This window comes from Talpa europaea (genome assembly GCF_964194135.1).
Source record: "Talpa europaea genome assembly, chromosome: 5".
NCBI classification, from domain to species: domain Eukaryota; kingdom Metazoa; phylum Chordata; class Mammalia; order Eulipotyphla; family Talpidae; genus Talpa; species Talpa europaea.
In genome coordinates, this window is record NC_140071.1 from 78,765,633 (window position 1) to 78,778,470 (window position 12,838).

Sequence of the window (12,838 nt, forward strand, 5' to 3'; positions counted from 1 at the left end):
ATTTAGAAAACAGACAGTAGGGAGTAGAAGAACCACACTCAACCTAGCAACTCCTCAGGAAAAAAGCACACTACAAAAAGAAAACCAACCCCCAGATTGCTATGACAGTAACTTGGAAGGACTTCTGAGCCTTCCAAAAGAGAATTTAAAATTGCCATGATAAAAAAAACTGACAGAAGTCATAAAGGAAAACAATGACAAGGGAAAAATAATCAATGATCAGAAGAATGAAATTAAGTCCCTAAAGAGGGAAGTAAAAGAAATGCAGGAGATCAAAGAATTAATGGAGGCACTAAAGAACACTGGGAAAAGCAATGAAAGCAGAAAAGATGAAATGGAAGAACAAATAAGTACTCTTGAAGACACAGAAATAAAAAGAACCAAAACAGAAAAGGAAAGAGAAGTACGAAGGAAAAACAACGAAGAAAGACTTCGAGAACTATCTGACTCCATGAGGAAAGGAAATATAAGAGTTATAGGAATACCAGAAGGAGAGGAGAGAGATGTAGGTACAGAGAAAATATTCAAGGAGATAGTTAAAGAGAACTTCCCAAATGTGAAGAAGGAGCTGAAAATTGATATACAAGTGCAAGAAGAACACCAAACTTCCACGACAAAAGGAAAAATACAGCAAGACACATAATAGTAAAGCTCCCAAGAATTCAGGACAAGGAAAAAATAATGAAGCTGACAAGAGGGAAGAAACAGATAGCATTCAAAGTAAAACCAATCAGGCTGACATCAGACTTCTCCGAAGAAACACTATGGGCAAGGAGAGAGTGGAGGGACATAGTCAACAGACTCCAAGAAAACAGATGCCAACCAAGAATACTCTATTCCGCAAAGCTCTCCTTCCTCTTTGAAGAAAGAATAAGGACCTTCCCAGACAAACAAAAACTCTGGAATTTCATTATGACTAAACCCCCACTCCAAAAAATACTACAAGGAGTCCTAAAGCCAGAACCTCAGAGGAATGAATAACAACGAAAGAAGGCCAAAAAAAAGTTATTAAAAGAATAAATAAATAAAATCAAAGGAAAGACAAACACAATGGCAAATAGAGATGCTAACATATCAATATTAACTCTAAATGTAAATGGACTAAACTCTTCAATAAAAAGACACAGAGTCTCAGGCTGGATTAAGAAACAAAACCCAACCTTTTGCTGTCTCCAGGAAACACATTTAGCTACAAAAGATAAAAACAGACTCAAAGTTAATGGATGGAAAACAATCCTACAAGCAAATGGACCAAAAAAGAAAGCAGGAACAGCCATACTTATATCAGATAAAACAGATTTCAAACTCAAAAAGGTAAAAAGAGACCCCAATGGTCACTACATTATGATCAAGGGGACAATACTTCAAGAAGAAATAACACTCATTAACATATGTTCACCAAACGAAGGAGCAACAAAATATATCAGACAACTATTGTCATCTTTGAAAACAGACATCAGAGAAAACACACACGTAGTGGGAGACTTCAACACACCACTATCAACAATGGATAGATCAACAAGACAAAAAATAAATATAGACACGAAAGATCTAAAGAAGGACCTAGAGAGCTTGGACTTAACAGACATCTATAGAACACTAAACCCCCCCAAAAAACGGATTACACATTTTTCTCAAGCGCACACGGATCATTCTTCAGGATCAATCACATACTGGGACACAAGACAAACATCAACAGATACACCAAGACTGAAATCATACCAACCATCTTTTCTGACCATGAAGGCATCAAACTAGAAATAAACCATAAAAAGAAGGCAAGGAACTCTCCTACCTCATGGAGATTAAAAACCATACTACTGGAAGACCACTGGACTAATGAGGAGATCAAAGAAGAAATTAAAAAATTCTTTGAATTGAATGACAATGAGGACACCAATTTCCTAAATGTATGGGATGCAGCAAAAGCAGTAATAAGAGGAAAATATATAGCAATAGTGTCTCACATCAAGAAACAAGAAAGAACTCAAAGAAACAACCTAATCTCCAAACTCAAAGATCTAGAAAAAGAACAACAAAAAACCCCCAAAACCAGTAGACGAAAAGAAATAATAAAAACCAAAGCAGAAATAAATGAAATTGAAACTAAAAAAAAAAAATCCAAAAGATCAATGAAACCATAGCTGGTTCTTAGAAAAAATTAATAAAATAGACACACCCCTAGCCAGGCTCACAAAGAAAAAAGGGAGAAAGCACAAATAACCAGGATCATAAATGAAAGAGGAGAAATCACAACGGACACAGCAGAAATCAAAAGAATAATCATTAACTACTATGAACAGTTATATGTAAACAAGTTAAAAAAATCTAGAGGAGATGGACAAATTCCTACAACTCTACAATCACCCAAAGCTAGATAAAGAAGAAATAGAACACCTAAACAGACCAATTACAAGCAGCAAAATTGAAATGGTAATCAAAAACCTCCTCAGAAAAAAAAAGCCCAAGACCTGATGGATTTACAAATGAATTCTACCAAACATTCAGAGATGAATTAATGTCTATCCTACACAAACTCCTCCAAAATATTGAGAAGGAAGGGACAATACTAACATGTTCTGTGAAGCCAACATTACACTAATACCAAAACCAAACAAGGACAACGCAAAAATAGAAAGCTATAGGCCAATCTCCCTAATGAACACTGATGCAAAAATCCTCAACAAAATTTTAGCTATCAGAATCCAACAATGTATCCATAAGATAATTCCCCATGACCAAGTAGGATTCATTCCAGGGACACAAGGATGGTTCAACATCTGAATATCAATCAACGTTATCCAACACATCAATAAAAAGAAATAGAAAAACCATATGGTAATATCAATAGATGCTGTGAAAGCTTTCGACAAAGTGCAACACCCATTCATGATAAAAGCCCTTGAAATTCTTGGGATACAAGGAACATACCTCAACATCATAAATGCCATCTATGACAAGGCAACAGCCAGTATCATTCTCAATGATGAAAGGCTGAAAGCATTTCCATTAAGATCTGGAACAAGACAAGGATGTCCACTCTCACCACTGCTTTTCAATATAATACTGGAAGTCCTAGCCAGAGCAATAAGACATGAGAAAGACATACAAGGAATCCAAATAGGAGAAGAAGTCAAACTATCACTATTTGCAGATTATATGATAATTTACATAGAGAACCCCAAAACTCCACAGAAAAACTAATTCAGCTCATCAATCAGTTCAGTAAAGTGGCAGGATACAAAATCAACACGCAAAAGTCAGTAGCCTTCCTATACACAAACAATAAATCTGAAGAAGAAATAAAAAATCCCTTTTATTATTGAAACAAAAAAAATCAAATACTTGGGAATAAATCTAACAAAAGAGGTAAAGGACCTATACAAAGAAAACTATAAAACACTGTTAAAAGAAATAGAAGAAGACACAAAGAAATGGAAAGATATCCCCTTCTCATGGATTGGAAGAATAAACATTATTAAAGTGGCCATCCTATCAAAAGCAGTATACAGATTCAATGCTATTCCAATAAAAATTTCAATGTCATTCTTCAAAGAAATAGAACAATTACTGATGAAATGCATATGGAATCACCAAAAACCCCAAATAGCCAAAGCTCTCCTGAAAAAAAAAGAAGGGAATGGAGGTATAACACTCCCAGACTTCAAACTATACTACAAATCCATAATCATCAAAACTGCATGGTATTGGACCAAGAACAGACACACAGACCAATGGAATCGAATAGAAACTCCAGAAATAAACCCACAGATTTATGGTCAACTAATCTTTGACAAAGGAGCAAAGATTATGCTTTGGAGCAAAGAAAGTTTGTTCAATAAATGGTGCTGGGAAAACTGGGTCGCTACATGCAAAAGAATGAACTTGACCACTACCTCACACCATACACAAAAATCAACTCAAAATGGATTAAAGAACTAGACATAAGACCTGAAACCATAAAATACATAGAAGGACGTATAGGAGAAACACTACATGATAAGCACATCAAAGACATCTTTACAGATACATCACCCAAAGCAGTGATAGTGAAGGCAAAGATAAACAGCTGGGACTACATCAAATTAAAGAGCTTCTGCACAGCAAAAGAGACAATAACAAAAACAAAGAGAAACCCCACCAACTGGGAGAACATTTTTGCACACAACACTAATGATAAAGGACTGATCACAAAAATTTGCAAAGAGCTGATGAGACTCAACAACAACAAAGAAAATAATCCTGTCAAAAAAACGGGCAGAAGAGCTAAAAAGAAACTTCTCTGAAGAGGAAATGCAAATGGCCAACAGGCATATGAAAAAATGTTCAACATCACTTGTAATCAGGGAAATGCAAATCAAAACTACCATGAGATACCATCTTACACCAGTCAGAATGGCACATATTAAAAAAGACTAGCAACAACATATGTTGGTGAGGGTGTGGAGAAAAAGGAACTCTTCTGCACTGTTGGTGAGAGTGCAAACTGGTCCAACCACTGTGGAGAGCTGTGTCGAGATTTCTGGACCTGCTAAACATAGAGCTGCCATATGATCCAGCAATTCCACTCCTAGGTATTTACCCAAAAGACACAGAAACATCAATTCCAAAGAGCACCTGCACCCCTATATTTATAGCAGCACTGTTTATAATAGCTAAACTTTGGAAACAACCCAAATGCCCAAAAATAGATGACTGGATCAAGAAGATGTGGTACATATACACCATGGAATATTACTCAGCATTCAAAAAAGATAAACACATGCAATTTGCAGCAACATGGATGGAGCTGGAAGGGATCATCCTCAGCGAAATAAGCCAGAAAGAAAAAGAAAAATACCTGATGGTCTCACTCATAGTAGGAATCTAGAAAACTTAAATAAGGGACCAGGAAAATGAATAACTATAAGAAAGTGAAAATCAAAATCAACAAAAAACTATGAACCAGAGACACTCTAAGAGAGGTGGGGGGTGGGGAGGGGAGGGACTGGGGTCAAAATAAGGGGTTTGCAATTGTATGGGGACTATAAAAATAAAATTTATTTAAATAATAAAAAATAAAAACATTGGCATGTTTGATTAATAATAAACAAATTATTAAAGAAAACATATAGCAACACAACAGGTATTTTTGTGTGTAGTGATTTTTTTATCCTACTACATTATTATATTCAATTATTATTTCAAGAAGTTTTTTGGTAGAGTCTTGGCATTTCTGAATATCATTAAGTTATCTACACATAGTGATAGCTTCATCTCTTTTCCAAAATGGAGTGCCCTTGTGTCTTTTTTTATTGCCTAATTGCTCTGGATAGAACTTCCAATTAATTTGTTGAATGGCAGTGGTAATATTATACATACATGTTTGTAACTGTAGGGGAAATATTTTGTATTTCACTACTAGCTGTGGGTTTGTACTATATTGTTGTCAGGTATGTTCCTCATATTCCCATTTTATTTATTTATAAATTATGTTGGGTGAGGTAAAGTTGGTTTACATCATTGCATGTGTTTTTAAGGATTTAAGCTTAAACTTCCACAAATGTATGTTTTCACACTACGCCTAACAGTGCCCCAACAATTCTCTACGATGTTCCATTAGGTCCCCTCCTTGCCCACTCCCATCACTCCAATTGTGCTAAGTTCCTCCTTGTTTGACTCAGTTCTGCAGTCAGATGTTAAGGGGTCAATTGGGTTTTGTGTGAACGTTTTATTTCTCCATATACAAAAGAAATGATTGGGTGTGTCTTTTTTCTGACTTATTTGCTTAGCATTTTCCTCTCCAGTGTTTTATGCATGTTGTTGCAAATGGCAAAAGTTCATCTTTAATTATAACTCAGTAGCATTACATTGTTTGTTTATGTGTGTGTGTACACACTCACACCACATTTTTCTGATCCACTCCTCTGTCCTTGGGTACTCAGGCTGTTTCCATAACCTAGAACTATGGAAACAAGGCTGCAACGAACACAGCACTATATATATCCCTTTGAATTAATGTTTTCATGTTCTTTGGATAGATACCTATGAGTGGAATTGGTGGATCATTTGGTAGGTGTATTTTTAATACAGTGAGAAACCTCCATGTTGTTTTTTTAATAAGGTTCTGAACTCGCCTATACTAACATCAACAGTGTCCAAGGGTTCCTTTTCTCACACATTCTCACCAATACTTGCTGTCTCTGGTTACTTTCGTATGGGTCATTCTCAATGGTAGTATCTCACAGTAGTTCTGATTTGCATTTCCCTGATGATAAGTGATGATGAATATTTTTCATGTGTCTACTGGCCACTGTCTGTCCTTTTTGGAGAATCATCTATTTAGCTCATTTTCTGATTGGGTTGTTTTTCTTGATTGGGTTGTTTTCTTTATATATAGTGGATATCAGATCTCTTTCATACATATTATGTGTAAGTATTTTGTCTTATTTTGTAGGGTGTCTTTTTGTTCAATAGTTTCACTCACTGTGCAGAAGTTTGATGAAATCCATTTATTTATATTTGCAATTGAAGACGAATTCCCAAAGACATTTTTGGAAATTAATGTTTTGACCTATTTTTTCATCAATGTATTTTATAGTGTTGGGTCTTATGTCTATGTCCTTAATTCATTTTGAGTTAATTTATGTGTAAATATGAAATGGTGATCTAGTTTCCTTCTTTCTACATGTGAATATCTTTTTTTACCAAATGCAATTTGTTGAGGAGACTCTTCTTTCTCCACAATATACTTTTGGTTCTTTTGTTGTAAATTAACTGTTAACAGAAGCAGGGGTTTATTTCTGGACTCTCAATTCTATTCCATCAGCCTGTATATCTGTTTTAGTTCCAAACATATTGGACTGACTTCTATAGTTCTGCAGTATAGTTCAAAGTCTGGGATGTGTGATATCCCCACTCATCCTCATTCTTGTCAAAATTGTTTTGGCTATTTGGAATCTGTTGTGGTTCCATGTGAATTTCAGTACTATGTTTTTTTTTTTTGTTTTTGTTTGTTTGAAGAGTGCCATTGGAGCCTTTACAGGAATAGCATTTAATCTATATTTTGCTTTGGGTAGGGTGGCCATGTAATCCATGAGAGGGACTATCCATACCCCCCCCCCTTCTTAACAATGTCATGTCTATAATTTTCATTGTAAGTCATCTATCTCCTTTGTTTAGTCCTAGGTATTTAATTATTTTTTGTTGTAATTGTGAGTGGGGCAAGACAAATCACAAGTACTTGCAGTTTCTTTGTAACTGTAGGCCAGAGGTGGCATGTAGAGGGAAGTAGGGAAGGGTAGGCATACAGTCGGCTTCTCCAAAGCCCACAGTCCGGAAGTCTCCTGCTTAAAAGGGTATGAGGGCTGTGTATCTGGCAGTGCTACACTCTCTCCTGCCATGGAATGAGACAGAAACAAGGAATAGTGCTGTTTCCTGGCAACCACCTAGACTGCCTCTCCATGGCAGCCCTGAATAAGTCACCAAGCAGAACAACTTTGCTATGGATTCCTGTAACCTCCCTACAAGTGTAGCCTGGATATCGAGGGGGTTGGGAGGAGGGTTATGTGTCTTGCTTAGCTCCTTGGAATGTCACAGACTCTTGTGGGAGCACAGAGAGCATGCATCCATATTCATCCGAAATACCAGTAGGTAGTTTTCTTTTTTTGCCATCCTCATTCGGTTTGGGGATCAAGGGAGTATTGTTGATCTCATTAAATGTATTTGTTACTTTTTCCAACCTCTATACAGTTTTTCTTTTTAAAGTATTTGAGTATCGGTATTAGATCATGTTAGATATTTTGGTAGAATATTCTAATAATGTCAAGTGAGCCCTAGGTCTTTTGCTCTTTGACTACTACCAATTGCTGGGCTTGTGGTAGATCTGGAGATTTGTTCAAGCTGTCTATTTCACCTTGGTTCAGTTTAAGAATGCTGTATAATTTGTCCATTTCTTCTAGATTGCCCAGTTTTTACATAGAGCTGTTTATAGTAGTTTCTTATGATTCTTTGTATTTCTGTAGTATCGTCTGTAATTTACCACTTTCATTTCTGTTTCTTTTTATCTGGGTTTTCTCTCTTTTTACTGAGCATTAACTAAGAGTTTAACAATTTGTTTGCCCTTTCAAAGAATCAGCTCTTGATTCCAATGATCTTTTATTATTTTTTTACATTGTTCATATTTTTACAATATTTGCTTTCTCCCCTCATGTGTGGTCCCCATAATTCTTCCACCACTACAGCACCCATGACCATCACCATAATCCCTTGTGCTCTTTCCTCCACTGTTGTGACCCCTCCACCCCCACTCCCATGGCCATATGCTTCAGATCTATGCTTTGCCTGGCAGTTTTTTTCTTTTTTTCTGATCTTTTGTTTAGTTTCCCTATATCCCCCCCATAAATGAGACCATCTGCTATTTTTCCTTTACCTTCTGACTTATTTCACATAGTATAATCTCTTCCAACTCCATCCACATTGCCACAAATGGCATTAATTTAACTTTTTTGTTTGCTGATTTTCTGTATTGTCCTTTTAGTTTCTATTTTATTTCTTCTTGAATTTTTTACTTCCTTTTTTTGTTCTTTTCCTAGTTCTATCATATATAAGATTAATGTTAATTTGAGAGTTTTCTCGTTTATTGATGTGGGCCTATACTGTTATGTGCTTCTCTATTACAACTACTCTTTATGTATTCCAACCAATCTGGTTAATTGTCTCTTCATTTTTACTGGTCTCCAGATAATTGCTTTATTTCTTACTGACTCAAGAATTATTAAAAAGCATATTGTTTAATCCTCACGTTTGTTTTATTCTTGGATTTTCTTTTCTAAATTTCTAGTTTTATACAATTGTGATCAGGAAAGATGCTTGATAAGTTTTGAGTCTTGTTTTGCATACCAGTATATCCTTGAGAATGTCACAGATGCACTATGAGGAAAATCTATATTAATTTCTTTTGAGATTAAAAGCTATGTATACATCTATTAAATCAATCTCATCCATTACTTCATTTAAGGTCATTGTTTCCTTGTTTGTTTTCTGTATGGATATATGTCCATCGATGTATGTGGTATGTGGAGATGGAGATACCCTAATATTATTGTGTTGCTGTAAGACTGTTGCTTAGTTCTGTTAATAGTCATTTTATATATTTGGGTGTATCTGTATGTGTATGTAAACTGCCACCTTCATTACTAAATAGTCTAAGTGATAAGGTATGGGAATAGTAGTTACTGCTTTTGTTCTGTGCTGCCAGGTTGAAATACTGTGTTCCAGGCATCCATGTTTTTCTTTTTATTTGACATGAAACTCTTGTATGCTTAATATACATGGGTCAGGATTTTTATTATATAGCCTGTCATTCAGTGTCCTTAGATTGGTGAGCGCAGAAACTATTTAGGGTGATTATTGATAGATGGGGCTTATTTCATTCTATCGTCTGATTTTTGGTTGTTTTATCTTTTCCCATGTGTTTCTATTTGCCTGTTATATTGGGTGGCTTTCCCTTGTGTTTTTTTTTTTTTTTCCTAGATTCTTCTTCTAATTGTCTCTATTCTAGATTTTCATTTTTTGGTTATATAGGTTGTATCAGTCTTTCTATATCTAAGATAGTCTTTTTTGTACTGGAATTTATTCACCTATTGATTATACATATTCTGTCCTTTTCTTTCTTCCCTTTGATGGTTTGCTGTCATCTCATACTCTGTTTTATACTTCTTATTCTGTACTTTTACTATTTATAACCTTGCTCAAACTTTTCATTTTTTCTCTTCCTGTAGAACTCCTCTAAATAGTTTTTGTAGGGCAGGCCTGATGATGGTAAACTTCATTAGCTTTTGTTCATGTGCTCTTTGTTTCCTAGGCATGTGCATTTTCTTATTTGATTTTTTTCTGGATGGAATGAAAGCTTTATTTTTGTGTATCTTCTTTTAGTTGTCAGTTGTTGAGGGAATTAAGGGAAGCTGGAGTCCAAAGAATCAATCTCTGATTAGGTGAGGATGGAGGGTTATTCCAGGCAGATAGTTTTATACTGCCTCTTCTCCTGTTATGTCTGCAGAAGGTGCTGACCACTGGTCCAGGTTCTAGTGCCCTGCTACCTTGCTGATCCTCTCTGTGGTATGCAACAGGTCTCTGCAATATCCCAGCAGAGGAAGGATATGTCTCTGCCACCCATATTGCTAGCAATTACATTCTTCATGACTGAACCAAAAGTTCCAGTGCTCAACTAAACTCCACTCTCACTGAAGATTCTGGCATACTATCTGTGCACCAGAGTGTTTTCCAGTTTCCAATATGTTCAGCTGGTAAGAATAGCCATGGCCCCAGTTTCAACTCTTCCCTCTTTTTTTTCTGCCACCATTGCAAGCCATCAACATCAAATCCATGGTTCAGTCAACCATCACTGGCAATTAATTGGTTTTGTAGTTATAATTAGGGGAAGGTTTATCTAAGCCTCACAATTCTGCCACATTGTGGGTGGAGTCTTCAAAACAATCTTGATACTTTGTGAATTTTAAGAATAGAATTGGGATAGGGAGTGCTGGGGAATATGTATCTAGTTTTCTGTAGGAGAATAACATAAAAAATCACACCGGAATCTAACCTCAAAACACTTAAATAATTTGTAAAAGAAATCTGACAGTGTTGTCTCAACTTTAATTTTTTTTGACCTCAGTCCTTGATCCAACTGTGTTTCTACAAATATTATAAACATTTGTAAACAATGTTAATCTGCTATATAAACCAAATTGATAGATTGTACCTTAAAAAGTTAACTTTTTTCCTCCTCATCAGAAATTTATTTTAAAAAAGAACATCCTTAAATATCTCCTGTTTTATTTTTGATGATAATGTGAGCTCATGGATCAAAAGCTCTGAGTTCAAATAGATAAATTAAGCCTATTTAAAAAAAAAATTCTATGTTGTATATAGGGATTAAAAAATCTATAAATCTTTCTTTTTTTTTTTTTGTTTAAATACAGGAATCAGGCTACAGGTCAGAAGCACGGGAGGGTGAGAAGATTCACCGAAGACAGAGGAGGGAACAGAACAGGCAGAATGACGAAATTTACTGCTGAGGGGAGCAGTGGGCTAGACAGGCGAGGTCTACCACACCATGGGGGATTCTCGCTGGCTGGCTGGTATCGAACTGGTGCTGCGGAGGCTGTGGACAGCTTCACAGTGCGGCGCTCAACTGCCTGCACCACCAGGGAGGCCCCCCAGAATCTATAAATCTTAAGTCATTCTTTAGTAGACTGTGTTAATTGTTATCACTGTATTACTTCAACTGAAATTATTTTCACAAAAACTTAACTACATAAGATAAAAACTTAGAGGAGTTCACAGAAGGATATGAAATAGAATATTTGAATGATGTGAACAAAGGCAAATATGATGATTGTATAGTCTCAGAAAACTTGATATGATCCTCATTTATTAATAAGAAAAATGTAAATTGAAGATACTCATTTTTTCCCTTTTCTTGTCCAGGGCTTGTCCACATATCACATAATATAACTATCTTCCCAAACAATGTATTTATTTTCTTTCATTGCTGCCTCCATCATTAAGTCTTACCTGGAATGGCCAGGTTTCTGAGAGCACTCAGTGCTGCATGCTGTACCGTTACATTTCCATCTTCTACATGTCTATCCAGTAAGTCCATAAGTTTTTCGACTATACCATTGTCTACCATATGGATGCAATTTCCATCTGAATAAAACAAAATTATTTTTTTGTCCTCTTTATAAATATCTATAACTATTTTAATATTGATGCCCATTCATTTATCTACATTAGGGAAAATGGAACCATTAGAAAATGGAAAGCATTCCAAATCTATTTCCTATCAGATTTAAATTTTTTTGTTTAGTCATTGAAAGTCTTAACTAAGGTTCATAAAATAGAGAAAAGTTTAAATGTCAGAAAAATGAACTAAAGATCTGATATCAACCATCTGCCTAGAATTTCAATCACTGTACAGTGATAGATGGAAACTAAACTTTATTTATTTTATTTTCTTTTAAAGATTTATTTATTTTTGCATACAAGAGCAGGGGTGTTAGGCCAGAGGTGGGGGTGTGTGAGAGGATTCACTAGAGGCAGAGTAGGGAGCAGAATAGGCAGAATGTCTGAAATACACTGCTGAGGGAAGCAGCAGATGCAATAGGATAGGTCTGCTGTGCTATGTGGGTCATCTCCCTGGCTGGCCGGGGAATTGAACTCATGCTGCAGTGGTTGCGGATAGCTTCACAGGTTGTGTCTTAACCCCTTGCATCACCAGGGAGGCCCAGAAACTAAACTTTAGGTGGTAATGTTGTTGAATTAATACTGTATACTTGAAATCCATATAATATCATAAACAAATTCATAGATTATAAATCTCAATAAAAATTTTGAAAAATATCCACCACAAGTTTTCATGTATAGTGAAGAATGCCTACGTTCTGTCAATATGTACATGTAAATTTTATATACGTATTATACATGACTGATTATTGAATGGTTTTTCTATGACAGAAGTCTTGAAATAATTTAAAGAGAGAATATTTTAAGGAACCACTAGTAACCCCACATTCAGTTTCAACAATTTTTAATTATTTGGTCTGAGTTTTATCATTAAGGAGTTAATGATAGTTCCAAAAATAAGGGGAAAAAATGGAATAAATCATCCATTACAATATACTATAATAACAGTTGATATTGGAATTAAATCAAGCCAAAAACTAAATAACACATATGCCCTGGATACATATAAAAATAACTTTCTATACTGAATATAAAAGTGCTGGAATTTCAAAAATAAACACAAAGGTATGGCGCTTGTGAAATAAACTAAATTAAATATACTACCCAA

General features: G+C 35.4%; 1 protein-coding gene across 1 annotated transcript in view; it reads right to left on the reverse strand.

The window, feature by feature from the left end:
- The window catches only part of RAP1GDS1 (Rap1 GTPase-GDP dissociation stimulator 1), a gene marked incomplete at both ends in the record, with an annotated part of 251,575 nt that overhangs the window by 66,285 nt on the left and 172,452 nt on the right, over nt 1-12,838 (reverse strand). Inside the window, one exon of the mRNA XM_084232955.1 lies at nt 11,560-11,694. Within this exon, the coding sequence (XP_084089081.1) occupies nt 11,560-11,694 (135 nt within the window). The remainder of the gene's footprint in view (nt 1-11,559; nt 11,695-12,838) is intronic.